Raw genomic sequence first — 27,156 nt, 5'->3', positions numbered from 1 at the left:
AAATACCATTTGAACCCTTTCTGTTGTTTCTCAGAGTAGTTATATATAATTGCAAGCTCTTCTCATATTATTTCAAGTAAATTGTTCAATTATTTGATTTCCGTGAAGGAAAAAATGAAGCCCTGGATCGCGACTTTCTTCCTCGTTGTGTTGGTGTTCAACTCTATCTTTCTTGGATCCATCGTTGAGGCAGAATCAAGTAAGAGCGCCCTCCCATTACAAGACATATTATTAACGTACTTGTATTTCGTCGGCGCATATATCTTAATTGTCGAAAATTCATTTTCCGATCGTATTGTCAAATCTATTTCCATAAACAGACACAAGCATATATGTACGCTCACTCGTTTTCAATAACATTTTATAGTTACATAATGTTCTTAAATTATATTACTGATCGAAGGTGTGTGCGACTCCAAGTGTTCCGTTCGCTGCTCTAAAGCTGGGATGAAGGATCGATGTCTGAAATACTGTGGGATTTGTTGTGCTGCATGCAACGAATGTGTCCCGTCCGGAACTTATGGAAACAAAGACGAGTGCCCTTGCTATAGGGACATGAAGAATTCCAAGGGGAAGCCCAAGTGCCCCTAACTTCGCGTCATATGTACCAAATAATGAAATTGAATGTATATTGCATGTGACGGCTGATTAAATGCACGTGCTCTCTTATATATTGAAGTGATTCTACTTATAATCTTATTTTATTTAACTTTATTAGGATATGATATGTATGTTAGTGATCAAATAAGATTCACTCAAATAGTTTGAATTTATAGATAAATTAGATAATATTTGAATAAAAAATCGAAAAAAACAGAGATATATACAAAAATTACTCGTATCAACAAACTCTAAGGAAACTTTGATGTCATATTGACATATCAAAAATAGAGCAAAAAATTGTGTGAAATGATCACACGGTTCATATTTTGTGAGACGTATATCTTATTTGAGTCATTCATGAAAAAATATTAATTTTTATATTAAAAATATTACTTTTTATTGTAATAATCGATAAATTTCACCCGTGAAACTGATAAAAATTTAAGTTCGATTTGGTCCGGTTACCAAGAGCCCTGACCTAGTTAATAAACACAGGTAAGCTTCGTGCGCAGAGACGCAAAGTAACGATCAGTTCCAATCCTCCCCAGTACCTTGTCTTTATTGCCGTATCAACCACAAATCCCTAACAGCCATCGATCACCGAAATCGGATGAATTTCCTTCCAATCCACAGCATACACGCGACCAATTCTTGAAAATTTGAGAATTCAAGCTTAATTGACAAAAAATACATCCTAACATGGCGGCGGCAAACTCGATTCCTCCCAAGCCGACCGCACCACCTAGCTTCCCCACCCACCGAACCGTCGCAGACCTTCCGCAACATGTCCTCATTCTGTGTGAAGTCCTCTCCACCACTCCACCCCACGAAATGGAGGCTCGTTTGGCTGCCACCGGAGTCCAGCCTGAACCTGAAACTGTTCAGCAAGTCCTCAAACTGTCGTATAACTCTCCCTCCACGGCGGCTAAGTTCTTCAGGTGGGCCGGCATGTCCCGGAAGCAGACGGGGTATTCCTGGAATCTGATGGTGGACTTGCTCGGAAAGAATAACCTGTTTGAGCCCATGTGGGATGCCATACGGTCTATGAAGCAGGAGGGTTTACTCTCTTTGACCACTTTTGTTTCTGTATTTGAGAATTACGCTCTTGCAAGGAGGTTTGATGAAGCTGTTATGACTTTTGATGTCATGGAAAGGTAATTTAATATTATGAGTTATTTTGCGGGTTGTTAATTGTTAGTGTTTTTCCTATATTGAGCATTTGTGTTTTTGTTTCCTTGATTTTATGAGTACAATATTCTGGGTTTCTGGGCTTTGCATTTATTGGTCTTGTCTGTTGATGCAATTTAAGGATGGATAAGAAAATGGAGACCGAAGGTTTATAGTGCAACTTATGATGTGGTTCGTATCACTTAGAAAGATAACTGAATATGTACCGCAATAAAAGTTGACTATCGGACCTGTCTAATTGGAAATGTGGTTCAACGCCTTTTTCTTTTGTAATGTAATATTACTTAGCATATCTAATAGTAACAGCCCCTCAAGATTTTTTCTTCGTCCCTTAAAATTATTTAGATGGTGTCAAGTTTAGATTTCTGTAAGTTTTGTTGGATTGGTGGCATAAACAAAGGTAATTCAGACCAAACAATTCTACACGACTTGTCAAAAGTAGATGAAGATTCTTTTGCTTCATAGCCATATCCTGCCCTGTGCTTGCAGCAGCTAGGAAGGAGAATGATTTTGACCACCTATTACTTTTTTATTTGTTTTTCATCTAATTGCATCATCGGTATATAAATTGAGCATTCAAGTGGTTTAAGTTTACAGGTATGGGATCCAACCTGATATTATCGCGGTAAATTCATTATTGAGTGCAATATGTAGAGAAGATAATCAAACTGTCAAAGCTCTCGAGTTCTTTGAGAAAATAAAAGCTAGCATAGCCCCAGATGCAGACTCATTTGCCATTCTGTTGGAGGGGTGGGAGAAGGAAGGGAACATTGCCAAGGCAAAAACCACGTTTGGGGAGATGGTGATTCGAGTGGGTTGGAGCTCTCAGAATATGTTTGCTTATGATGCTTTTTTGAACACTCTTGTGCGTGGATCTCAAGCTGATGAGGCAATCAAGTTCTTGCAGTTGATGAAAGGAAAGAACTGCCTGCCAGGTTTGAGATTCTTTTCTAATGCACTTGACATTTTTGTGAAGCAGAATGACCCTGCTCATGCCATTGCCATGTGGGATATCATGGTGGATAGTGGGCTCGTTCCAACTTTGCGAATGTACAATACCATGATTGATTTGTTTACCAGAAATAATTTTATTGACAATGCCTTTCGTCTTCTTGATTCGATGGCGTTCTATGGTGCTTTTCCCGACTCTTTGACGTATAATATGATTTTTGAGTGTTTGATCAAGAATAAAAAGATACCTGAAGTTGGTAAGTTCTTTAACGAGATGGTCAAGAATGAATGGCCACCTACATGTGAAAATTTTACTGCTGGCATCAAAATATTATTTGATGGTGATGATCCAGAGATGGCAATTGAGATGTGGAAGTATATGGTTAAGAATAACATTTCACCACGTGATGATAGTGCCAACACAGTGCTTCTTGGTTTATGTAATATGGGAAGGCTTGCAGATTTAAGGAGGTTCGCAGAGAAGATGATTGATGAAAGAATTATAATATACGAATCAACAATGACAAAAGCAAAGAACGCTTTTTATAAGGAGGGAAGAAATGCTCGTGAATTGTATGACCACATTTTGAAGAAGTGGAAATCTTCCTATACCTAAGCTTTGGACTGTAGGCAATTTTCTATGCATTTCATATTCGTTGATGTGGCTGATCAAAGAGAAACCTCTACGCTTACGCGGTTTTTGATATTTGATGGATTCTTTTGCCCTTTTCGTGTTTTTTTACGGCCTTTTTTGTTTCTGATTGCCTTCGGCGACTGGTTCTACTCTGGTATTGTTTCTTGTTGTGTCCTGCATCATTTAGTTCAATTTTCTACAGTTTTATTGTGTTATTTTTACACCACCACAATTTTGGTTTTCAAAGGTGGTCCCACTTGTATTATTATGTTCCGAATTTTATAATTTAATCCTCTTTCTGTGCACCCTTTCTGTCAGTCTCTTTATAAGTCTGTCGTCTATTAGATAACCAGTCTCAGAGACTATTTTTACTATGGTCTATATCCAAATTTCAAAGTGGGGACGGCAAGACATAATTTTTTATCTTGGTTGTTGGAGTGCATGGTAATGTTCATGCCTTCATTGCATACACATATTACTTATGCCCAGGGTGGCTAGTGACACTAGTACTGTTTCACTCCACCCTAACCGTTTAGATGCACGGTTACCAATCGTGTTGAGATGCCAAATTACCAGGTTGACATCACCTGTCAGTAATATTTGGCATGATCATCTGATTTTTGATGTTGTATCGCAATGAAGTTAGCAAGCAATGAGTCGCGGTCTTATGTTGCTCATCTATCAATGCAATGCTGTTCATTGTTAGATTATAATTGCTGAGAAACACGAAGTATTGCACTTCTGTGATGGCAATTCAAAGAAGTCATTTTGCAGATTTGTGGACTTATTATCTGCAAAACTATTGGCAGTGGTAACATTGCTTTGTCAAGTTAGGTTATACCATGATATGGTACTTCCAATTTTCATATCAATTCTTCCAGTTGGCATAGCTGATTGCTGTGAAGTTTGGCTTTTGAAAAATCAAGATTGATTGATTTGTCTCCTGCTACTTTTGGAGTTTGCTCTCCTCATACTAGTCTTGATGAGTGGCAAATGGAACACTCTATTCTTGCATTTACTCCTTCCTTTTGACATTGGCCACCAATTCTGAAGTATTGATGCAGTAGATTTGGAGTTTATTGAATTACTCCCATCTCGTGGGGTGAAATTTATGTCTAAGATGTTGGACTTACGCTTGTAACCCAAGCATGTGAGCTTGTTGGGAAATCTCTGTCTTCAGAGTTCCAAACATTATCATGGTAATACAGTTTCATGTCTTGTTGCGGTTTTTTCCCTTGACAACGTCGATTTTTCCTGAATTCACACGTTGTTTTCGACACAGGTATGTGAATAGACATTCACCTTCAGCTTTGTGCTTTGTTGTCATATTTCCATCTCTTGCGAATTTTGGGAGTTGAATTTTGTGGCGTATTCTCTTTTGAATCTATTATGTTTGACCCCTTCATGTATTATGCATTTGTTTATTATCGAGTTTCAATAAATTTTACTTTAGGATTGTTTTATGAACACAAATTCTACGTAAAGACGTGAAGTTATCTTAAAAAAATTGATTCCTAAAAGTTGCATTTTACCAAATGAAAAAATTGCCACTTCCGCAACTCGTCAATGATTGTGTTCAAAGGGTTTGTAGGACTGTTTGGCCTAATAATTCTGCAACTCGCTATTCAGTTCTACAAATAATTTTTAGTGCACCATGTTTTTCAGTGTATGGATGACCAACTTCCTATCAAGCAAGGATGAAGATTAGTCATGTGCATTGGTAATAAAGCAAGTAAAATAAGTAATGGTAGCTTGAATGTCATAAGGTCGATACTAGTTTACTTCAGCGCCATTACCTGTGCGAAAATTATATACTTAGCCTATTGATACAGTAGTTTAGGGTTAAAAATAATGTTCTGAAGCTACTTTCAGCTTTTATGTTTTGTTGTTGTGTTGTCATTGTTGTATTCCGTCGCACTCTTGAAATTATATTGAGTTTGCTTCCAAGACTGATAAGGAGATGAGTTGCACATGCAGATTGAAATTGAGGTTGCATGTCGATAGAGTGAGCTTGCTCGTTAGAACAAGTTGTATTGTGGATGCAGTCTTTGCTGCTGTCGAGGATAGAAATCACTTCATTGTGAGTCCTTTCCTTTATATAATACAAGATGATAGATTCCTTCTTTGATGTTGAAATTCAAGACATAAAATGATAGTCCCTCTTTGTTTATGTTGCAATAATGCTTAGAAGTCAGTCATCTTGAAATCTGAGGCGCATCTGTTCGTGCAGGTGGCAACTACTAGGGAAATTTGTTGTTTCTATTTTTTGTGCACGTTTTACGTTGAAGAGTTTTCGTGGTTTAACCCCTATGTGGTAGCTAAGGCATGTTGTTATTTGTATTTGATTTGCCTGCTAAAGTGTGAAGAAGTGTTGTTCAATTGCAGTTAAGGGTTCTGCTGGCTTGTGTTATGTCAGTCATGGTCGCCTTTGCTCATACCTCTATCCTTTTCTCATATTGATTTTATAGGTTTCAGAAATTCTAGAGTCGTTCAGTTTGATCTTTTGTTTGTTCATAAGCTTGAATTTCACAATTCTCAGCTCTTAGTCTTACTAGATCCTTCTTGGTGTTGACACTTCATGGATTTATCATCTTTTGAGGGCTGGAGTTTTCGACGTGCTTGGTATCAACAGGTTCTCAGTCAATTACATCACCTGCTTCACATTGCCCAAAACTCCCATCATGTTCGTCTCTGGATTTTCATGTGTAATTTTGCCGTGCCCATCTTTATGGTCTTTTAGCTTCTTAGCCTTATCTAATCGTTGTTCTCTTCAACTTTGATTGTACGTTTTTGGACCTTGGTTTTGTTAGCTTCATTTCCTTTTATTGAGTCGCTTGTCGGAACCAAGGCTTACCATTCTGGTCAAACATCATATTTTTTAATATTATGGTAAGTTGCTAACATTCGCATCTCAAAAAAAATTCACATAATCAAGTTATTGTCTACGGATCCAAATGAATCAAGTCTGGCTATGAGTTTTTCAACTTGGTCCAAATATTATTTAGTTTGTATTCGGAATTACTAAAGATTGGTTTGATTGCTTGAAAAGATTCGAAGACGCTACAAGCGTTGTGAAACATGGCTCATGTAAATTTTGGGTACCGACTTAAAAATCACTCTTTTTCTTGATTTATGGTTATTAACATTATCGCTATCATTAATTTCGTGTAAGATTTAACTGGAATAAATGGTATTGTTTGTTGCTCATGCTTTAGCTCCGGAGGTTGTTTCTTTGTCTGGTCTTCAAAGACTGGTTTCACCCGAGCCTTCTTTAATTTCCATTGTAATTGTACAAGACTGCGTTTGGAAATGTATAACATGCTTATCCAAAAAAAAGGTATTGCTGCTGGAAATATCAGTTCAGAAAAATATTTCTGGTTGTATAATCTTGAATGGAGTATGACGTGATTTTTTATGAAATTTTTATTCCTAATAAAATTAAATATTGTAATCTACTCGAATCTGTATTAAAATTTTATGTTAGCATCAACCGATGAACATTTTAAGGTTGTAACATATGCATGTTCTATCAACTTATAAGAATTGTGTTATTTATTTATCTTTGAAAATGTGTACAACTAATCTCTGTCAAATGTCAATATATGAGAGCAAGGGCCTCACTTGTATGCATGTTAAATTTAATAATAACAATTTTTATGTGTGAGACGGGTCAGTCTTATCGATATTCACAATAAAAAGTAATATTTTTTCATAGATGATCCAAATAAGAGATCCATCTCACTAAATACGACTCGTGAGGTCGTTTCACATAAGTTTTTGCTTAATTTAAATGTCATCTAACGTCAATTTGATTTAATTAAACTTTTGTTAGGGGTAACGTGAGTTTAATGAAAATTCGAAGATAATATAACGTGAAAAACATTTAGTAAAATATATTTTTGGAATAATTGTTTTAACATAGATTTTCTACCTAGGTAAAATTAATTTTAATCAGGATAATTAATCATTCTTATGCATGCCACTTCAGTGTTAATTTTGAGATTTTTTAAACAAGAATTTGAATTTGTGGAAGAATTCTAAATCAAGAGATTTGAAGTCTGTATTTCAAATACTTGGATTGAAGAAATTGTGTTTGGAATCATAAAATTCAAGGATGTTTGATGAGATCTAGAATTGAAAATAGCATTTTAATATTTAGAAAGATGGAATGAATGTATCTTCAAACAAAACTTTGGAAGCATTTGCGAAAACTCCACATTGCGGATGATAAGGAAGAATATAACCACGGCGACGTTGTACGTCACTTCCCCCGTAATTGAACTGAAATTCATTTCTGTCAACGTGGCCGAATCTCCTGCGTCTGTTTCGGCTATATAACCAGCATCACGCCTCCCCCCTTCGAGCCTCACGTTCCACATCTCTCCAGATCTATGATGATGCCTATAGATTCAGCACCTCTGTAACTATATCTGCGAAGAACTTCAATTTTTGCAGCGGCCTCTGGTTCGCTTGGTGCAGGTCGGGAACTCTCTTCGCGTGCGGCAACGTCTGCTGCGGTTGAATTCTACCGTATGAGTATTACGTGTGAGCTTCCGTGCGAAATCCATGTTGTTGCATTTCGAGAGAATCAGGTTCCCGCCTTGCATCAACTGAATCGGAGACCGCGGTGAATTAGACATGGGCGGCGTTTTATTTTATTTCAGACGGATCCGATGTTGATCTGCTTCAGGTTCAATAATTTTACCTTTCGATTTGTTCTAATTCGAAGGAATATTACCGGATCTGATTCGTGTTGGTAGATCTTGTTTTTCAAATGTAATTTTATGTTTCAAGTGCCAGCGTCCAAAGAAGAGAATCGAGTGTGCGGATGAAGGAGAATCGGCCTTTTGGATTGCCATGGAAGTTACTTTTCTACGCTATTTGATTATCTGGTCCGTTTACCTTTCGAGGTTGAAGTTTAGCAAGATGATTGAGAACTTGTTTCCTATATATGGCAAGGTTCGATTTTTCCTTTGTCGTTTCTAAAATCGTCTGAAATGAGTAGGGAGTTAATGTTACCCCTTTTACATATCTTAATAATTTCATGGATCATTGGCGGTGAAACGAACTAGACTATTACATGAACTAAAGTTGTCTTCTCTCTTGAGGCATTCAGGACGCGACTGTTTACTTCCAGAGAATCTCGTAGAAGGCTTGAAAGAGTATCCTCCAATTGCATTTGTCACAGCAACATCTTTTCTCCTTGGAAAGTTGGGACAGTTTCTCGCTGATGATGTGCAATTGGTGCTTTTACAGTTGCGACATCTCGGAACTTTGTGAAGGGTAAAGCATCCTGAGGTTGGGACATGGGAACACCGATTTCTTTCTTTCGGAGACATCCCCCGTTCATATAATTTGCTTGGGGATCTTTGAACGACCTTATCAGTGATCATCGGGGAAGAAATAAATGAAGAAGCTTATGTAAATAAATCTTCTAGAAAGAGTCGTCTGATTCTTCTAGTTTGGTCTCCAAAGTCCAATGTCCTTGCGGTTGACCAGATTCACAATCAAGTCATTCGTCCCGCAGTACCTTTTCCTCAAACCATGAACTTCACATGTTTGGCTCAATCTGGGCCATTGATCCTATAGTGAGGTTAGGGTCGAATTTTCCTCGCAAAGTGGCCTCCATTGATCCTATAGTGAGGTTAGGGTCGAATTTTCCGCGCAAAGTGGCCTCCTATATTTGATTCATCAGATGTTCATCTGGTGACGCCTGGGGTTTTAAGCCTCCTCGTTGCTGTATGTCCTTGCAATTGATGTCAATGTTACCAATGGTGACCCCGGAACGAAAGATATTTGTTCACTCTGTAATCACATGGCGTTATTTGTTTTCTTTCTCATCTGTGTCTATGAGTGGCAAACGATGATACAATTAATTTCCTGCTTTTTCAAGCACGCACATTGCTCACTTGGTTACTAAGATTTAGGGCTCTTTCTTATTTTGAGCATGAAATGCAAGTCGAACGTGACAGTTGAGCTCCCTCAAGTAAATCCATCTTAATTGGGCTTTTTATCCTCAACTTTAACCATGCTTCTGATTTCTTTTTCTAGATGGACCATCTATTCAGTTTGAGTAGCTTGATTTTAGCCGAGCTAGATTTTGTTTTTTTGTTAGTTAAATGTATTGAGTTTCAACTCCTAGATAATCAATGCCTTACAGATCAAACAAAATATGCCTACATTTGTCTTCACCTGTTCAATGCTAGTTTAGCATTTTGCAAAAATAGTTACGGCCGTGACTTTTATAGTTTAGAAATAGATTTGGATGCGCAAAACCCAAGATTAAATGATGTTTTGTTTTGGAAAAAGACTATCATTATTTGGAAAGATGGACCTTTTTGGAGTAAAAACACGTCACGCTTTGTTCTTTTGTTTGGAATTAGATTAATTGGTCATAGAAATAGTGATAAAAGGGATACTAACTTAGGTGAAATGATATATAACTGAAATTTAGTGAAATTATTATAAGAGTTTATTTTTTAAAAAAAAATGAAATGGTGTTAAAAATATTATACATGCAATTCAGCACTACAACATGGTTCTTTCAAACATGGAACCTAGACTGGAATTAAAACCATTATATCTTTTGTGAGCTTGTTTCATATATTTATACGTGTGAGACGAGTCAATCTGATTCATATTATAGTGAAAATTAATATAAAATAATAATTTATCATGAATCGAGTTGAATCCATGATATATATATTACAAAATTGATTTGTAATATCGTCTCATAGAAATTTTTGTGTTTAAAAAAAATATATATCACCTATCTTTGTTTCAAACTAAATCAGGAACTGGGTCCAGTTTTTTAAGAATTAAAAATCAAAATTTTATTAAAATATGATTCAAATTATCTTAATTTTTAAGATCAGTATATGTAGATGAATTAATGTGTATATTTATTACATTAAGCCATATTTTTTTTATAACACATTAAATATTTCATGGTATTTTTAAAAGTAACAGCCACATGAGATTTGATATTATCATAAAATGACTAAAATTTGTAAGAAGAAGTAGACCAAAACTTTCATAATATTATTTTCAAAAATAAAAAAAAAATAATTTGGTACTTCTTTTTGACCGTTCACAGTTCAACAAAGTGTTTGGATCTGGTGCTGATCGCAGCAACACCACCATAGCACAGTGCCATGAATCTGTCATTCAACATAGCCAAACCAAATACATATCTGAATCTCGATTCCACCCTGCATTGGAACCTGGACAGTCGATTTCACAATTGATTCTAAAACCATGGGCCAAATCTATGTTTAGGTAGATGGTTTCATTAATGTAAAACAAGAAACTAGGGAAAAGAAGAGTTCGGAGAACGGTAAGAAAATCTAAGCAAGAGATGTACTCATTATGGACAAACCCCTCCCTTGACAACAACATTTCAAGATTTTATTGCCGGTCGCCTTCATTTCCATTAATAGATTTCCCGACGATAATGGTATTAATTATGGTTTGGCATCCATTTTTTGTGCCTTTCAGACATTTTCACCTTCACACACACTAAAATATATTATTAAATGGCCTCCCTTCTTGTTCCATTCTCTCCCGCAGTAGTACTGTCATTTCTGACGTCTCCATTAATATTTCGTATATATTTTCACCATTGATGGCCGTCTGCTTTGACCTTTCACCTCACCACACTCGTTTCTTCACGTCTCCACACCCCTTTTTCAATATTTTATCGTCACCTTGAACACTTTCTGAACTTTTTTTTTGCTTCTGTGTTTGTGATCAGATCAAAGGTAAGCAAGACATGGTTTTTGTTCTCTTTCTTCTCTTGGCATTTCTCCATTTTCTCGCCAGCCATCGTTCTTTCTTTGGCGTTCCTGTTAAAACCCAAAAATTTTGGACGATGCTTCAATATTTGCTTCCTATTTTCAAGAAAATTTCTCGCATATAAGTTCTCTCTTCGTATTTTTCTTTTTTTAAAGTTTCTTTGATGATCCTGCGAAATTTTTCACCATGCAACGTTTTTGACGCACAAAGGTGCAACGAAGTGTCTTCTGTGTGTGTAAGTTTGTTTATTTGTTTTTTTTTTGTTTTGGTTATTTCCTTCCTGGTAGTACTCCTTTCACTTATTTTCTCTGATAAGCAGTCAAAGATAGTTTATTTGTAAAGGCCACTTTTTGACTCACTCTTGCCTTGAAAAAGGTTGTTTAGCTTACACCATACTCGTTTGACTGAAAAGAATAGGAAAAAAAAGGGACCTTGTTTTAATAACTGTGGATTACACCTCAGTTCTTCCCTTCATTTTCTCAACGCACCCAAAATTCCCTCCGTTTCGTCCTGCTAGAAAGATGGCTTCGGGATTGGGGCTTAAATATTTTTGTACAGAATCTGGGTTTTTTCATATTTAATGCTTGTCTGGAGCATTTGCTTCGAAACCTGGACCCTTTGGGAGACGTAAAGCCGGGTCCAAAGGGAGACAAACAAGCGCATATGATGTAATAATAATTTTTCCCGCGTTTCCCTGAAAATGATTGGGTTGTGTATCTTATTTATTTAATTTCTTGCATTCGTGTTCCCTTATAAAGCTATGGAAAGTTAATAAATTCGATATCCATGCAATTTAAGTATAATGTTAAATCCACGATTAGATTTTCACTTTTGTAACATAAATGACTGATTTTGTGTTCCCTTTTGCGTTCATCCCATTTGGAATAAATTTAGTTAAGTTGGACTGAGCGGAACATGTATTTCTATCCACATTTGATTCGGATTTTTTTATCAACTCTCTGTGGCCATGAAGATTGAAGAGTAGATCCTGAAGCAAAGATTCAAATTTTCAGTATGAGTACCTTTTTCTTGAATCTGATCAGTTTCAGTCTCTTTCAGTTCAGTTTACATCTTCTATTCTAACCAAGTTGAGGACTCAATGGGCTGGAGTCGTTTGCCACTCGCAACCTAAAAAAATTTAAAAGTTTATATAAAATTATCTAAAAAGTCAAATTTCGTGGTGAGACCTTCTGATTGTCTCCCTCCTCCTCACTAATCATGGGCCCTCCCTGTTTTAACCCGTCTGGTGAGGTGCCACATGAAATGAGAAGGAGTCAATTCAGAAATGTAGATTGCATCCCTCTGGTTCTGTATGTTTTTAGCTGATTTCTCTGCCTTCTGCTTGGTTTCCTCTTCAATTGGTTGGGTTGTAGATTTTGAATCAAGAAATCACTTACCGCGACAATCGAAAAATGAGCGTCTTGAGGAAAAGATTAGCCTGCTGGACAGGAGATAGAAAAATGACCAGTGATGTGAATGAACAAGACAGTAAGTCCTTTCCATCTTTCTTCATTACATTGAGCTTTTGATAATCTTTATACACGGTAATGTGGTATCCGGATCTTTTATTTTTGGAGATTTGTGCTTAACCCAAACACTTGAAAATGATTTTTTTAATGGATATTGAACTGTGACATTGAGAAAGCCAGCATTTGAACGTCTGTCGCTCAAATTGTGCACTGAGTTCTTGAATCCTAGCCGAAAAGTCGTAGAAATATCTTGGAACGAAATTTACGAAAATGGTTAGGTCCCCCCCCCCCCCCCCCCCCCCCCCCAACCAACCGTAACTATGGTTACTGGGAGCATGTGCGTATTTCTCTAGTGGCATGAAGAAAAATGCTCTTCATTTATGGTTGAAGACGTGCATACCAGATAGAATAAATTGCATGTGGCTTCTGTGGGGTTACTCTATTTATTTGGTTATGGTAATTTCAATTTGATTTCCATCCATTATCACAAAATATCGGATCATGACTTTTGAATTGAATGGATGGCATAAACTTGAGTGAAAATCCATGTGTAATATATTTTCATGTTAGTTTTTTATTTGTCGTTTGCGATTAGGAGTAGAGAGTGCTTGGTAACGAAGTTATGAACGATTTATTAGTAATTTATGGTGAATACTCCTTGCGAGAAAGTTATTCGTTTCCAGTCCAGACAAATGGGGCCTCTGCTTTTAGTGTGCGTAAGTATCATATGATTTATGGATAGCAGTAAATGATAGGAAAGACCATCTGGAATATGTATGGACCTTATTAAATATCGATGAAAATGGTGGACCTTAGTCCAAGTAATATTTGCCACACTTCAATTTCATGAGACAATGCAGTTATTGACCCTCTCACATTATTTTCTTTAAACACATTGATACAAGGGCCTGAGGAACGAACAAACATGGTTGAAACCCTGAGATTTTCCTATGGTTAAAAAAGATAATGTATTTTCTGAACGAAATGATCAAATTATTGAAGTTTTTCCTGTCCGCTATTTGTTTAATCTTACTCTATGCATTAAGCTATCCAAGTTAAGCTAAAGCTTTGCAAAACTTGCTTTCTTCATCTGTGACAATGAGTTATAATTATTTATCAATGTTGGCTTCATTTCAAATTCCAACATGGTTGATTTTTTTGACTGAAATTGTCCTGTAATTTTCACATTTCTTAGATAACTTCTGCTTTCACTCTATAAGTGATAATGAAGTTATCTGCATTGGAATTCATCTGACCTCTATTCTTTCAGGAGTAATGATATATGATGGTTTAGAGAGCTGCATTCTCAGCACTCGCTCATACGACGATGAAAGTGGCACCAGCAGGGGAGACGACTGCATCACAGATTCCTTAGAAGGAGATGACACAAGCTGCTGGTCCAGCAACAATGCATCCGGATCATTCTCTTCTCTATCGACGATCATGAAGAAAGACATAACCGACCACTGTCAAGAAGCATGGAACATCTATACAAGCCCACGACACAGTTTTGGAAAAGAAAAACCAAATTGTACCAATCGGTTTTCTGATGTCGAAACAATGAAAGAGAAGTTCGCTAAACTACTGCTTGGAGATGATGTTACAGGTGGCTCTAAGGGTGTCTCCACTGCATTAGCATTATCACATGCTATTACGAGCCTGGCAGGTACAGGCAAATTGCTTAGATCAGAATTCGAAAACTCTTGTTTCTTCTAAACATTGTGGAATTTTCGATCATCTAAATGTTTTTGGAAGTTTTTCTGCCAATTTTCAGCTTCTGTTTTTGGCGAGCTTTGGAAGTTAGAGCCTTTGGGGGAAGAGAGAAAGAGTGTGTGGCGGAGAGAAATGGATTGGCTGTTGTCCCCTATTGATTACATGGTCGAGTTGGTTCCTGCGAAGCAAACTGGCATCGATGGTGGAACTGTTGAGGTACTTCTTAACTTTTAAAGGGCTTTATAAATTTTATACCATCTTTTAATGGTTTTAAAAATATTTTAGTTTCACCGTCAGCTCAGCTGACTCTCTTCTGTGGAGTAGTCAAGCCTTTTATATTTTTTCACTAGTTCCTTGTCAAAAGTTTGAGTCACACATATCATCCAATGCGAAAACAACGTAAACCTATTTTTGGTGAAGATAATGACCCCAAAGGCTCGAGGAGACGTGCATATGAATCTTCCAGCATTGCAGAAATTGGATTCCATGCTTATTGTAGGTGGTCTCTTCACAAATAAAGCCAACTGCAATACTTTCCTAACTATTTAAATTCACTTCATTTGGCTTCTCAAACTGATAGGAAACACTAGATTCAATGGTTAACACTGAGTTTTGGTACTCGGAACTTGGTAGTTGAGCAGACGAAAGAAGCAAGAGTTCCAGACACAGCAAAAGATGGTGGCTTTCTTCTCCGAAGGTGCCTAACTCTGGACTCTCTGATATGGAAAGAAAGAGATTGTTACATCAGGGTAGATTGGTCTATCAAGTTTTCAAAGCTGCAAAATCAATAAATGAGAATGTGTTGGCTGAAATGCCAATACCTACTGTCATTAAAGAAGCACTTCATAAGGTAAGTTGGCTTTCTTCGAATTGTAACTCTAAGATGCCAACTTTATCCCATTTTTCGATGACGTTTCTGCCCTGGTGTGTCCCTTGTTTCAGTCTGGGAAGGCAATTCTTGGGGATGAAATGTATAAAATAGTCAGTGTGGACTCAAACTCGATGGAGGAAATGGTCGACCGGCTGAACCTGAAATCAGAACATCTTGCTCTGGAGGCCGTGAACAGATTGGAAGCAGCCATCTTTGCATGGAAAAAGAAGATCATTGAACAATCCAGTGACGAGTCTCCCATTCGAACATCGTGGTCTTTCGTGAAAGATCCATTATCTGAGCTTGATAAAATGGAGTCGCTTTTGTACAAGGCAGAAGTGCTTCTGCTTCACATAAAGACGAGATATCCTAATCTTCCTCACACATTCCTTAAAGTCGCAAAAATCCATTACGGCAAGGTAACTAATGGAACAATCAAATATTTTGATTTTTGGCTCATGATTAAGTAACAAAATCTAAATAAAATCTTTCCAGGATGTGGGATGTGCTATTTCGGAAGCATACTCTCGCATACTAGCTAACTTGGCATTCAACATTGTCACGCGAATAGGTGATGTTCTGCAAGAAGATGTGATGAGCAATCCAAACTCACCTGTGGCAATGTCGCGTCTTGTCGGAGATAGAATCCCAGGAGTATTAGATAGCCCGATGCTTGATCGTGTGAGGTATTGTCTATTGAATAAAATCGATCATTCTTCTGGTCAATGTGGGGATGCCATGGTTGGTGCAGTGAATGCAACACCAAGCTGAAAGCCGAGTTGGTGTTCCTGCTCTAGTTATCCTTGATGGTTTATATTTCTATAAATTACTTACTTTATTTTGTTGTACGCTTTGGACGTGTGATCATCATCTTTTGTTGAGTTTTCAAAACTAAAAAAAAAAATTATACAATAATAAATATTAACAATAACATGAGGAAATTAGAAAGACATGTAGACTGAAATCATAGAAAGTTTAATATTATTTAGCAGTACAAGGAGTTAAATAATTTAAGCAATTTCAATGTGCTAATCGTTTTTAATTTGCTAACTTTAGTTAATTCATTAATACATAAATATATAAAGGCATTAAACATAGATATATAAAGGCATATAACTAACTTTAATTAATTAATATAAGAGCATTATAATATAGTTAGGGGTGTTCAAAAACTGAACTATAGGTTTTTATACAATCATGGTTTGGATTGTTTTAAAATCAATCAAATTCATGTAAAAATTGGTTTGGTTCAAGTTTTGGATAAAAAAATAATCAAACCAAACTAGTCCGAACTGATTACATTAATATAAGAGTAGATCGTTTATGAAACGGTCTCACAAATTTTTATCTATGAGACGGGTCAACCTTACCGATATTTACAATAAAAAGTAATACGCTTAGCATAAAAAATAATACTTTTTTATGGATGACTCATATAAGAGATCTGTCTCAGAAAATACAACCCGTGAGATTATCTCAAATAAGTTTTTGTCTTAATATAAAAAATAATGTAATAAATTTTGTGAATTCAATTTTTTTTAAATCTTGGATGTATGTATATTTTAGGGAATTAATAATGATTGTTATGGGAGAGTATTTTGGAGAAAAAAATTGGCAAGACATGCGAGATGAAAATAGATAATATTCATGACTCAACCTTAATAATAGTAGCGAGTATAATGTCTGTATTACATGTGAGTGATTGTATATATACATCAATATTTGTATATTAATTTGTACAACACGAAAAATTCAATATAAAAATTCAATTTATCAAAATCTCACAGTAATACTTTGAGTCAAAGATCGTGAATAATTGAATTTGTGCATGATTTTTAATTATTAACTTCAATAAAGATGAATAATCCATCTGTTGTATAAATGGAAAAGAAATTAGATTCTAATATATCGTTTCTTTTTATCATAGTAAAAGTGAAAAACTTTGTTTTTTTGGTTAATTAATCTATGTGGGATAGGTCTCTTACGATACAATCTCATTCATATTTATTCATGAGATGGTAGAATCTTGCTCATATTTATAATAAAAAATTAATTTTTTTTACATAAAAAATAATTTTTTTTCATGATGATCTAAATAGAAGATCCGTCTCACAAAATTAACTCATAAAATCTTCTCGTAGCCGGCTAGCTCCATATTTACTCTTTCTCATGGTAGTGTTGAGACGAGAATATATATTTTAGTGTTGTACCAAGTCAGCAAAATTTAATGTTACATTATGAAAATGATTGAAATTATAAAAAAAAATAGAAAATAAAGATAGCAAACTAAAAACAAAATTTGATTACATAGATGGATTAAAATAATCGATCATAATTAAATTTACATGAGAAAAAATTGAGGACGATCATGCCATTCCAAATCTTTTTATCTATTTTTTCACAATTACATGAAGAAGAAACAATATTCTATTTTCGATGAATTTGACTCCATTAAAAAGCAAAGGTAAAAAAGTTGACGAGTACCACAATCATTTTTTTTAGTTGGGGAAAGGGATTACAATTGAGTCACGAACCCGAGACCACAATTATTAATCCTTATGATCCAAGAAGGAGATTGTTACTACCCGATACCGCAATCGTTTATTGTTGAATGGTGCTAAACCAATTGGCGATGGTTGTAGATAGAACTGTGGTATCATTTAATGAAATGGACTTAATCCCTTGAGCAATGGCATCTGCTGGGGTGTATATTGGTCCTGCTTGCCATCTTGGTTCCTGATAATGCAGACAAAACTTCACTCATTTTCATTTCCTAATCCATTTACTTGAATATTCGGTGCAGAAAAATAAATTTATCGACAAAGCCATATCAAATCTAGACATACTTTCAGGATACAGTGAAATAAAAAAACTACCCACCATACATATATATCCTTAACAAGTGGTCAAAATTTAAGAATTCAAAATCTTCTTACATGAATTGTACCTGTATACAAGGTGTGATGTGGTTACCATTCAAGACTACTTTCTCGAGTTTTCCACCATAAAATTCAATGCGAGGCTTTAGTGTCTCTTCGAGGAGATCGGTCTCATCAATAGCGTCGAAACCAAACTTAACCTGAAATGATACTCGCATGGTAAATATTTTTCTTTGAGCAAACAAATTTACTTCTTGCTGATACTAAGTTAAACAAGTACCAATAACGTGTGTTGTACACTATATAGCTTCTTAAAACAGTCGAGATTCTCCGCTGGTGTCGGCTTGAACTCCGAAATTCCTTGTGCAATCTAAACAGATAACCAAACCGGATACTTGATCAAAATCTGTCCAGAAAGTGACGGTACAAAAAATAGTCGCATTTGGACATAAGTATTAATATACCCGAAGGAAAAGCAATGATTACACGCATTGGTCGAGGATTTAGTTTAATAAAATAAACGGGCAGCATATACCTGATCAAATACCGAGGGCAATTGATCGACAAATTTTGTTAAAGATACAGCAGCTTCTGGGTCATAATCTGGTACAAATCTTTCGGCCACATCAATTAATGCCTTCAATCCATCTCCTATATTTTGTACATCTTCAAATTATTGAAGAATCATATCAAATAACAAAACAAGACTGCTATCGCCTCATTTGTACAAGATACATGACTGCCTAAACATTACACCGATTTGATTTCAAAGTTGTTGCAATTGCTTCAAAGAGCACGAGTGTTTTTACTAATAAGTTTGAATTCAACTACATATGATCCCAAATAATACAAAAGCTAAATTTATCGTTTTTTGGTGCGATTAGCTTTTCGACAAACCTCAGGGGCGGTCCCTACAAGGAGACGAGGGGAGAGTTGCCCTCATCGAGCAGAAAATTTTGAAATTTAATTCTCAATTTTTCTAAAATATCATGTTTTATCTACTCTTTCTGCATCTTGGCCCCTTCAGGAAATCCTTGGCCCCGGCCTACAGCACAGAAGCCATGACCCAAACACTAGAAAGAAAAGATCGAGCCCAAATAAGTGGAACTGCAAAGTGAAGTATTAACTCATTAAAGGTTTTCAAGAAATTAATTCATTTCTTGCAATGCAAATCATACTTCCAGTGAGTAACCACAACATGACTTTAATAAAGAGAAAATAAAGATCAACTTACACATGAAGGTTTTCATTCCATTTAACCAGAAAATATTATATAAGCTTATACAACTTTGGAAGCTGCAGTAGACATGTTGTGATTTGTGGAGTGAAAATAAAATTAATAATATGTTAATAGCAATAAAGAAACTTTTCACATGCCAAAAGCTTCTCGGTCTTTAAATTCCCCAGTACTTTCATGATAAGTCATCTCTGCGCAGATTTTTAAGTGGAAAAACTTCGTACATTATATATGATAGTCAAAATGTATGACAGTGTTTTCGTCCATAGCAACTCGCGACCAAGACAAATGGCAGAGAAATTTATACTAGAAAGTTTTATAATAAATCAAATAAGAGTCAACATTTGGATGAATTGTACCTGAGAAACTCTGAGACATTGAATAAATAGGGGATGCCTCCATCATAGGCATCATTTGCTTGACTAGAGGACCTAACTGCAGTACAGCATAGCGGACATTTATTCATGTATTCACGGTGGAGACTATTAAAACAATAATATTTTTTTGCCTATTTTTATATCTATATATTTATCGTACGAGCCTTTAATTAGTTACAAGGATTTCACAAAAAAAGCATAACATTCGCTTACAATAGATTTTTAGTGTGTTTAAAAAATGGCAAGCACAAGGCCGCATGTTTTTTGTATTCATATCTCAATTAATATCCCACTCCAGACCAACTGAATCAGAGTTTCGTGTTTCACATATCTATTGGTTGTTCTGATACCACAACTTGAGCAAAAAACTAAACACGCGAGTACAAATTCTGGGAATTACGGGGAAGCAAACTTGATTCTGAAAAAATCTTCGTCTTGTTTCACTTTGTCCATCACTGTTGTTGTTTATCAACCTTCAGAACTTTTGTTTCTAATGTTTGTTGCTTTACATTTCTAGGTTACCAGACTAATAGTAGAAACACGACTATAGGCTCTTTAATGGCGCATCATCGATAATAAAAAATAAATACAAATATCATGGGGAAAATTTGACCAAAGCAAAACTGTCCAATAGAGAAGAATACTCATGGAAACAACAGGAATAATTTTCATGCTTATTTTATTAGGAACTGCAGTTTTTTCAGGTCATATTCCATTTTTCCCCCTTTAGTTTTGCATTTACGAATATAGTGTTCAGGATGATTGTTCCAACCCAAGCAAATTAAGTACAAGGAATAACACCTGTTCAAAGTATGGTACTGCTTCAGAAGCTGGCCTGTTGTTGTACGATATAATTGCATTAGCCTTCAACAACAAATAGATTTATTCTTGATCAAAAATGGCATTTCTCATTTCATCTAACTATATACACATGGCCATCCGGAACAACAAAGATGCAGATTGAACCTTTGGTATCTTTTCACAGAAGTAACTGCCCGTAAGCACTTGAAGAAGTGCGCCATTGCTGAAAATTAAATTCACAACTGAGAGTCACGAAACTACACACACATGAAATAGGTAGTGCGATGGTCAATCGTAAACACACACCAAAAGGCATACAGAAGTCACAAAGATTGATTTTTAGTAACGTATGTCAAACTAATCTTACGGAACTACCGTTGAACAAGGTCTAGAGGCTAGAAAGGTGGAAAGCCCACAGGAAGAAGCATAACTTCGTTGAAACTAATCAACTACTGTTCGAACACAAATTTGATTGATGTAAAAATTCTAATAACCTGTGTCCAACTGAATAAAATGGAAGATCAGCTATCTCAGCTCCAGAAATCCCATACTCTGGTAATCCAGACAACAAGATAGAATCCAAGCAGGAATGAAATCGCTCATAAATTTCCCGCGTAACACGTTCATGATCGAAAGTCACATTGTATGGCACAGATATAATCAAGTACCCTGCCTTCGCCAAATTTTCGAGAAAATAACTGAACACACGAACAACAGAATCAACGAACATAGCTCAACTTCGCCAATCACATTTTCTCAAACTCCAATAAAAAAAATGCAGAAACAGAAACTGACGCACTACCTGTACGTAACTTCAGGAACGGCTCCAATAAAAGCGCCGCCCAAGAATTTGACTAATGCCTTGGGTTTTTTCCCTTTAGATGGAGGTATTACAAGACAAGAATCAAGCCTTCGATACATCATGCGATTTCTGATGGAATTAGTTCTTGAATTCTCGGCTGTTCCACCAAATTGAGCATTAATGGTTGAGCTCCGAGATTTTTGGTGGTTTTGAATAGGATAATCAGTGAAAAATTTTGCTTGAGTGCTAAAAGATTGTAATCGTAATCTGGGGTCGAATTGGAACTTCGAGGGAGTGTTCCAAGAGACTACAGCAGCCGCCGCCATGGAAGCTTTGCTTGTGGGTAACGGGAAGAACGAGAGGAAGGGTCAGTTTCGTATTTTCAGGACAGAAAAGCGTGGAGCATAGTGAAGAAACGTTGAAGTTAAAAAGCGGTTCTTTGAATGTGTAACTTGCGAAACTGAGAAGTTTTCCTCCTAGCGAACGGCCTCACTCACATTCGCCTGATCGACCGGCTATAATTTTCCTCGATCTCGGCGTAGTTAATTTCAATTCCTTGAAGAGGAATCAAACCATAGTTCTTTGATTCTGGCTTCACTTTTAGAACCAAAATCTAGTCTCAATTTACGAAGACAAGCTCATTTTCGATTATAATTCAAATCGAACCGCAATGGAAACTACCTAGATGAACAAATAATTGTAATGATTAAATTAAAGTTTCTTTTTTTTTTTTGAAGATTCAATCTCTCTTTTTTCATATTCTGCACAAATATCAGTGTCGAACTTTTATTCACTACTAGTTTCAAGTGCTACACTACCGACGAGAAAATTCAAGATTGAAGAGTCGAGCAGCTAGCGAACAACCAACTACAGTCTACAGCTAGGTGGTGGGAACATTAAGTTTGTCAAGCGGCTAGGCCTAAGGTTTTGGAATCGAGCTACGATGTGTCGATTCATTCTGGAAATATTTTTTTTATAAAAAACAGCATCAAAGAAATAACGAATTGGTGTGGTATATTCATATCATAATATATGAACAGTAAGAACTAGCATTCTTATTGACACTAGAATTGATAGGAAAGAAAATCTATTTATGGATGGAATTCCCCTTGATATGCTAATTTATACAACCCTTCAAAAAAATCTGTCGATAAGCATACATGTGTTTGTACATCTTGCCACCATTTTGGTAGAAAACATAGGCTTCAAATCATGAATCGGGTAAATTACAAATCAGATTTCAGCAATGGCAGACAGAACTGCAAATGCGATACATACCAATACTCAAGTATACAGTGTATACTCTCATCGCATATAGTTCAGGAAAGCTCACCGTGCATCCTTTTAATGAAGCATTCAATTTTTGTGAAGCATGCAGTTCTTTGAAACAGAGGCGAATGTTGCTGAAATGAAAAGAAAGAAAAATGGCGGCCATCAGGATGGTTTCTTGGTTTAGCGGTCTCAACCAGTCTCGTGAATCCTTCTTTATCATAACATGGTTGCGCGTTCTGACCAGCAACACTGAGCCCTTGGTCCCAAGCTGAGTTGAGAATCTGCAATTACAATAGGCATAAAAACACGTTGATTATGAAAAGTTAGAACAATGGTCCTACGGCCCGGCCAGATCATTCCAGAACTTGGAAATTTTCATTAGAACTAATATATTGGTGCCATGAATGCTACCAACCTGCCAACTCAAGCCTTCATGGTCTGACGATGCCTCTTCTATTTCATTACACGAAGCCAGTGCTCCTGAGACTACAAAATTCATTGTCACAGCGTGCTTTTTCAGCATGTCAAACACCCGAGAATATCCATCCCGGTTGGCACAGTTATAGTACCCAGCAGTGAGCTCTGCAGCATGGCTTGTTGTCTTGCACCACCAGAAAACAGCTGGAATCTAGATGATAAAATTTGTTAATTTTCTAGACCAAAAAATGTATACAAAGAGACGGAAAAAAAAGGGAGCGGAGGCAGGATAGTCACCTTGACAACAATTTGTATTTCCTCAAATGCAAGGCGCGCTAGGGATAGAACATTGTCAGCATGATCCAATAAAACCTGAGAATACCATTGGAGGAAGAAGCGTCCATAGTAGCTATCATAATCACCATTTTCACCAAAGAAACCCGTTTCCTGTGGCTTAGAATTATAACAACCAGCATTTTCTGGTCCCCTTGCCCAAACAGTGTGTCCCCGGAGTGTTGCAGCTTTTCCAAGATCTTGTAGAGAATATTTATCATAACACTGAAATGTAAAGATATACGAGACAGTAAAAATCTGGTCAATTTCACCATAACACATGTAATGCTTGGGGTACATACAGAGCACCCACGTATCCAAGTTGATCATGGTGACAAACAAATTATCCAGCCAATCAATTTGAAAACATTTAAATATTCATCAAACGTGAGATAAACCTTAATTTCAAAACATTTTGAACGCATCTCAGTTTTTTTCCCCAAAACTAAAAAGAGTGTACATTTTTATGGTACTCTATACTTGCAGAACAATTTGCCCAAATTGGCTCTAATTTCAAAGTATCCAACTAAACAATATATGGAAATAAAATAAGACACTGAGATATACCAGATACCTGAAACTCACCAATACCAGGATATCTCCAACCCATCCTTTCTGAAAACGAAGGGTACTTCAGCTCCCCCGAGGGTCCTACCCCAATTTCAACGGCAGATATGAGGCCTTTAATGAATAAATCATCAAATTCTGTTCGAAAGCTTCTCATGAAATCATAATACACCTGCAATTATAGCAATACTAAAACCTTAGGTATCAGGCAGCCACTAAAAATTAACTGAGGTAAACCTCAAGCCACATAAACCACATAGCTGGTGGGCAACTGCGCTATTATCCAGACAAAGTTATGCACAAGTCACAACATACTCGCAACAATTTTAATGCAAACTGTCAGATTGTACCCAACAAAAACAAAGGAGCAAAGTGAATAATAAATTACAAATGCACACAGCTTTCTAAGGAATTACTTCAAATGTACACATAATGAGACCAAATGTACACATAATGAGACCAAGTTGACTTGGTGAAACATGAGAATTTTAATATCTGAATACCTCTATGCCAGTTCTTCCCCTCAATACTCTTTTCTTGTCAATTCCCCATGAAAGGCACTCAGTATTTCTCCTGCCTTCACGATCTGTGAAGAATATATCTTGATTGATTTTTCCAATCTCCAAAATCCATTGAGGCAGGGATATGAACCCAGAACCATATCCTCCATGTTCATGAAATGCCATTACCACCTTCAGAAGTAGATTTAACAAAAAGTTTCATCAAGATAAAATTTGGGGAGAACATTCTTTGAGCAACTCCTTGGAAAACCATCAGATCCACATGTCAAAAAGTCAATCACAATTGACTTCAATTTAAAAGATGTTTTGATTCATCCGGAAGAGTTGAGTTACTCAAGTCCACAACAGCTTCAAGGATTCTGAGACTTTTAGTTTGTAACAAATAAACAGCTCAGAATTACGACAAATATCAAGACTCAAATTCTTATCACCTGCAATTTCATCCCAAATTCCTGGATAATGTTAAAAAGTTCCCTGTATCCTGCCCATTCATATTTTTGAGGTGTCCACCCTTCCACAATGCCCCACCAGCAATCTACGACAACACCATCAACACACAAAGACTTCAAATAATGTATCTCCTCCTTAATACCTTCAGGATCCATCAGCTGGCAATAATTATTGATCAACCCAGTCTGCCAGAATAAAAAATACAGAATAGATCATTTTTCATTGGGTGAACGAAGGGAAGGAATCACAGCAATACAAGGCAGTTACGGAAATGCTGCAAAAAAACGGAGTAAATCGAGCACTTACAGAAAGCTTCACATACACAGGGATAAAGGAGGTTCCAGAAGGACCATTCCCATGCTCCTTATAGACAATCTCTTGCACAAGCTGCATGAATGTCACCATGATGCATAGAATTATATATTAAATTTCTCCTCCAACAAATGCATTGAGAATGAAGTTCAAACATCAAGAATCCATACAAAAAAAATATAAACATGTACACCCATCATCATGTGTTTGGTGCATTAAAATTTAGAACTGCAGACAGTAGGGTAAAATCTGAGTTGACAAATAAACTTTACACAGATAGAAACAGGGAATCAAAATTTATTTGCATCTCTTCCATCCAAAAAGATGCAATTCACTCCAAACAATAACAAAAATAACGTTGGCGGAAGAAGGGTTCTAAACCGCAACCCTCTGCCCTTAAAATGTTGAGGCAATTGAGAGAGGCACAGAAGCAGTTGTGAATCTTGTGACCTGTGCAGAGTACATGATAAGTTGTTTGCTATTCAGTAATCAGTGATGTGTCATCATCGAGTTGAAATGGATCCACAGGTATGCTGTCCTCATTCAGGACATCCGATATTACCAGCTACTTGCATCGAGGACCAAGTGATTCAATCATCAATTATTCCTTATTCCTTAGAAGTATAAGGAGGCATTAACAGGTCAACATGTTTCCTCTGTACAGAGCTCAAGTGCCACAGACTTTCACCATAAGAATGGAGGAGGAAAAGGAATTATAATTTACCTTTCTGGACTCCAAACATTCAGAAGAAGGTAAGGCACTTGCAAATGCACAATTACCAAGGTTCACATCCCTCTCTGCAACAGCAGAATCAAGAGATGCAGGTGATAAACTCTCATCAATTCTCAGACCAGAAGGCTGACAATTAACTGATGATATCATGGAGCAATTTTTTAAAGAGCTAGAAGATAATGGGCTTTCAACTGACCGAACTGGATATGCCCCCTGTTCAAATTAAAAGCAATTTATGAGGATCCATGCATGCTGTCACGAATTCACGCCTCTGAAACAAGTTATTCATATCGAATATATTCTAAGAGTTTCATTACCCTACGCACAGCATTACATCATCATAGGCAGAAGGTTTTTATCATAATAAGCAGATTCAAACGTTTTGCTCAGCATTTCGACATATTTATGCAACTTTATTAAGACCAACCATAACTCGAAAAAACAACTTTTTTTCCTTATCTCGTCAAATAGAAACAGCGGATCAAAATGCCGTATGCAATTCTAGATGCCGTATGCAAATCTATTTAAAACTCTCACCAGAGACTTACATTATACAAAACAGGAAGTATGAACTAACCGGAAGGCACCATTACTTCGACATAAAGCAATTTTCACTTCAAAATCAATCAACACCAAATACAAACACTACATAAACCAAATAATAGATAAAAAAATAGTTTAAATAAATGTTCGTTCTCCACTCAATAGTCAGATATATAATTACCACAGTCGCCGCATTATTATGATCATTTTGTTGAACGGGAGCGAGATGAGAAAAAGAATGAGGAGTAGGAGGAGGAGGCGCCGGGGATGATTGTTTGTAAGTAGTGCCATCCGCCTCGACCGCCCAGCCAGCTTCCCGAGCAAGCGCGGCGATGACGTCGTTCATATCCGCTCTTGCAGGCAAAGGAAAGTTTCCATACTGGCGGAGGCCAGCTAGCATACGGCTGGTGATAGCTCTACGGTGGCGTTCCCTGAGTTTGGTGCGCTCTTTTTCTTTCTCTCTCTCCTTTCTGCTCTTGGCTTGAATATTGGTTGTAGTAGAATCGTTGGAAAATGCGACTGCAAAGCCACGGGGACGACGTAGAGGTTGGGGTTGGGGATGTGTAGGCGATGGCTGTCGGGGATCCAGATCTTGGACGGCGGCAGCAAAGCGGTGATTCACGGGGTTGGCGTTGGAGTTCATTGTTGCCGCATTTTTTTCACCCACTCCCGGCTCATATTTCTAATTA

The 27,156-nt window shown here is 36.6% G+C and overlaps 4 protein-coding genes and 1 pseudogene across 6 annotated transcripts; 3 read left to right on the top strand and 2 right to left on the bottom strand.

Annotated features, from left to right (window-relative positions):
* The first annotated feature begins 114 nt into the window (after positions 1–114).
* On the top strand, positions 115–694 carry LOC142504453 (peamaclein). The gene is made up of 2 exons (XM_075617316.1): positions 115–199; positions 404–694. Exons 1-2 carry the CDS (start codon positions 115–117, stop codon positions 589–591), a joined length of 273 nt encoding a protein of 90 aa, XP_075473431.1. The 3' UTR covers positions 592–694.
* A 373-nt stretch (positions 695–1,067) lies between these two features.
* On the top strand, positions 1,068–5,463 carry LOC142555584 (uncharacterized). Its single transcript, XM_075666517.1, has 2 exons — positions 1,068–1,757; positions 2,389–5,463. Exons 1-2 carry the CDS (start codon positions 1,303–1,305, stop codon positions 3,356–3,358), a joined length of 1,425 nt encoding a protein of 474 aa, XP_075522632.1. The 5' UTR covers positions 1,068–1,302; the 3' UTR covers positions 3,359–5,463.
* Positions 5,464–10,887: 5,424 nt separating this feature from the next.
* LOC142555583 (rop guanine nucleotide exchange factor 14-like) lies at positions 10,888–16,108 on the top strand (annotated as a pseudogene).
* Positions 16,109–17,569: 1,461 nt separating this feature from the next.
* Positions 17,570–21,854, bottom strand: LOC142555582 (uncharacterized). Its single transcript, XM_075666516.1, has 9 exons — positions 21,320–21,854; positions 21,012–21,215; positions 20,683–20,740; positions 20,518–20,580; positions 19,699–19,774; positions 18,638–18,753; positions 18,383–18,472; positions 18,171–18,302; positions 17,570–17,959 (listed from the first exon to the last, which is right to left on the bottom strand). Exons 1-9 carry the CDS (start codon positions 21,643–21,645, stop codon positions 17,825–17,827), a joined length of 1,200 nt encoding a protein of 399 aa, XP_075522631.1. The 5' UTR covers positions 21,646–21,854; the 3' UTR covers positions 17,570–17,824.
* Positions 21,855–22,432: 578 nt separating this feature from the next.
* On the bottom strand, positions 22,433–27,156 carry LOC142555581 (beta-amylase 8). Of its 3 annotated transcripts, none has more exons than XM_075666514.1 (9): positions 26,649–27,156; positions 25,916–26,137; positions 25,186–25,266; positions 24,861–25,064; positions 24,412–24,600; positions 23,916–24,080; positions 23,306–23,566; positions 23,007–23,219; positions 22,433–22,872 (listed from the first exon to the last, which is right to left on the bottom strand). In XM_075666514.1, exons 1-9 carry the CDS (start codon positions 27,108–27,110, stop codon positions 22,639–22,641), a joined length of 2,031 nt encoding a protein of 676 aa, XP_075522629.1. In that variant the 5' UTR covers positions 27,111–27,156; the 3' UTR covers positions 22,433–22,638. The 3 variants fall into 3 exon arrangements, 2 of the variants coding, with proteins under 2 accessions (XP_075522629.1, XP_075522630.1); XR_012822436.1 differs by having other exon boundaries at positions 22,637–22,872; positions 23,007–23,212; XM_075666515.1 differs by lacking the exon at positions 25,916–26,137.

The sequence above is a fragment of the Primulina tabacum genome, chromosome 9, assembly GCF_025594145.1.
Source record: "Primulina tabacum isolate GXHZ01 chromosome 9, ASM2559414v2, whole genome shotgun sequence".
Classification (NCBI taxonomy): Eukaryota; Viridiplantae; Streptophyta; class Magnoliopsida; order Lamiales; family Gesneriaceae; genus Primulina; species Primulina tabacum.
Note: the sequence above shows the minus strand (reverse complement) of the source record. Positions and strands in the feature narration are given on the sequence as shown.

Coding starts and splice junctions, on each gene's coding strand:
- LOC142555581 (XM_075666514.1), bottom strand. CDS start 27,110: ATGAACTCCAACGCCAACCCCGTGAATCACCGCTTTGCTGCCGCCGTC. Junction 24,601..24,860: donor AATTTGGGATGAAATTGCAG/GTGATAAGAATT, acceptor CTACTTCTGAAG/GTGGTAATGGCATTTCATGA. Junction 23,220..23,305: donor AAATACAAATTGTTGTCAAG/GTGACTATCCTG, acceptor TTTATCATCTAG/ATTCCAGCTGTTTTCTGGTG.
- LOC142555584 (XM_075666517.1), top strand. CDS start 1,303: ATGGCGGCGGCAAACTCGATTCCTCCCAAGCCGACCGCACCACCTAGC. Junction 1,758..2,388: donor ACTTTTGATGTCATGGAAAG/GTAATTTAATAT, acceptor TTAAGTTTACAG/GTATGGGATCCAACCTGATA.
- LOC142555582 (XM_075666516.1), bottom strand. CDS start 21,645: ATGGCGGCGGCTGCTGTAGTCTCTTGGAACACTCCCTCGAAGTTCCAA. Junction 19,775..20,517: donor CAGTACCATACTTTGAACAG/GTGTTATTCCTT, acceptor GCTGTACTGCAG/TTAGGTCCTCTAGTCAAGCA. Junction 18,473..18,637: donor TGCCCTCGGTATTTGATCAG/GTATATGCTGCC, acceptor TTATCTGTTTAG/ATTGCACAAGGAATTTCGGA.
- LOC142504453 (XM_075617316.1), top strand. CDS start 115: ATGAAGCCCTGGATCGCGACTTTCTTCCTCGTTGTGTTGGTGTTCAAC. Junction 200..403: donor CATCGTTGAGGCAGAATCAA/GTAAGAGCGCCC, acceptor TACTGATCGAAG/GTGTGTGCGACTCCAAGTGT.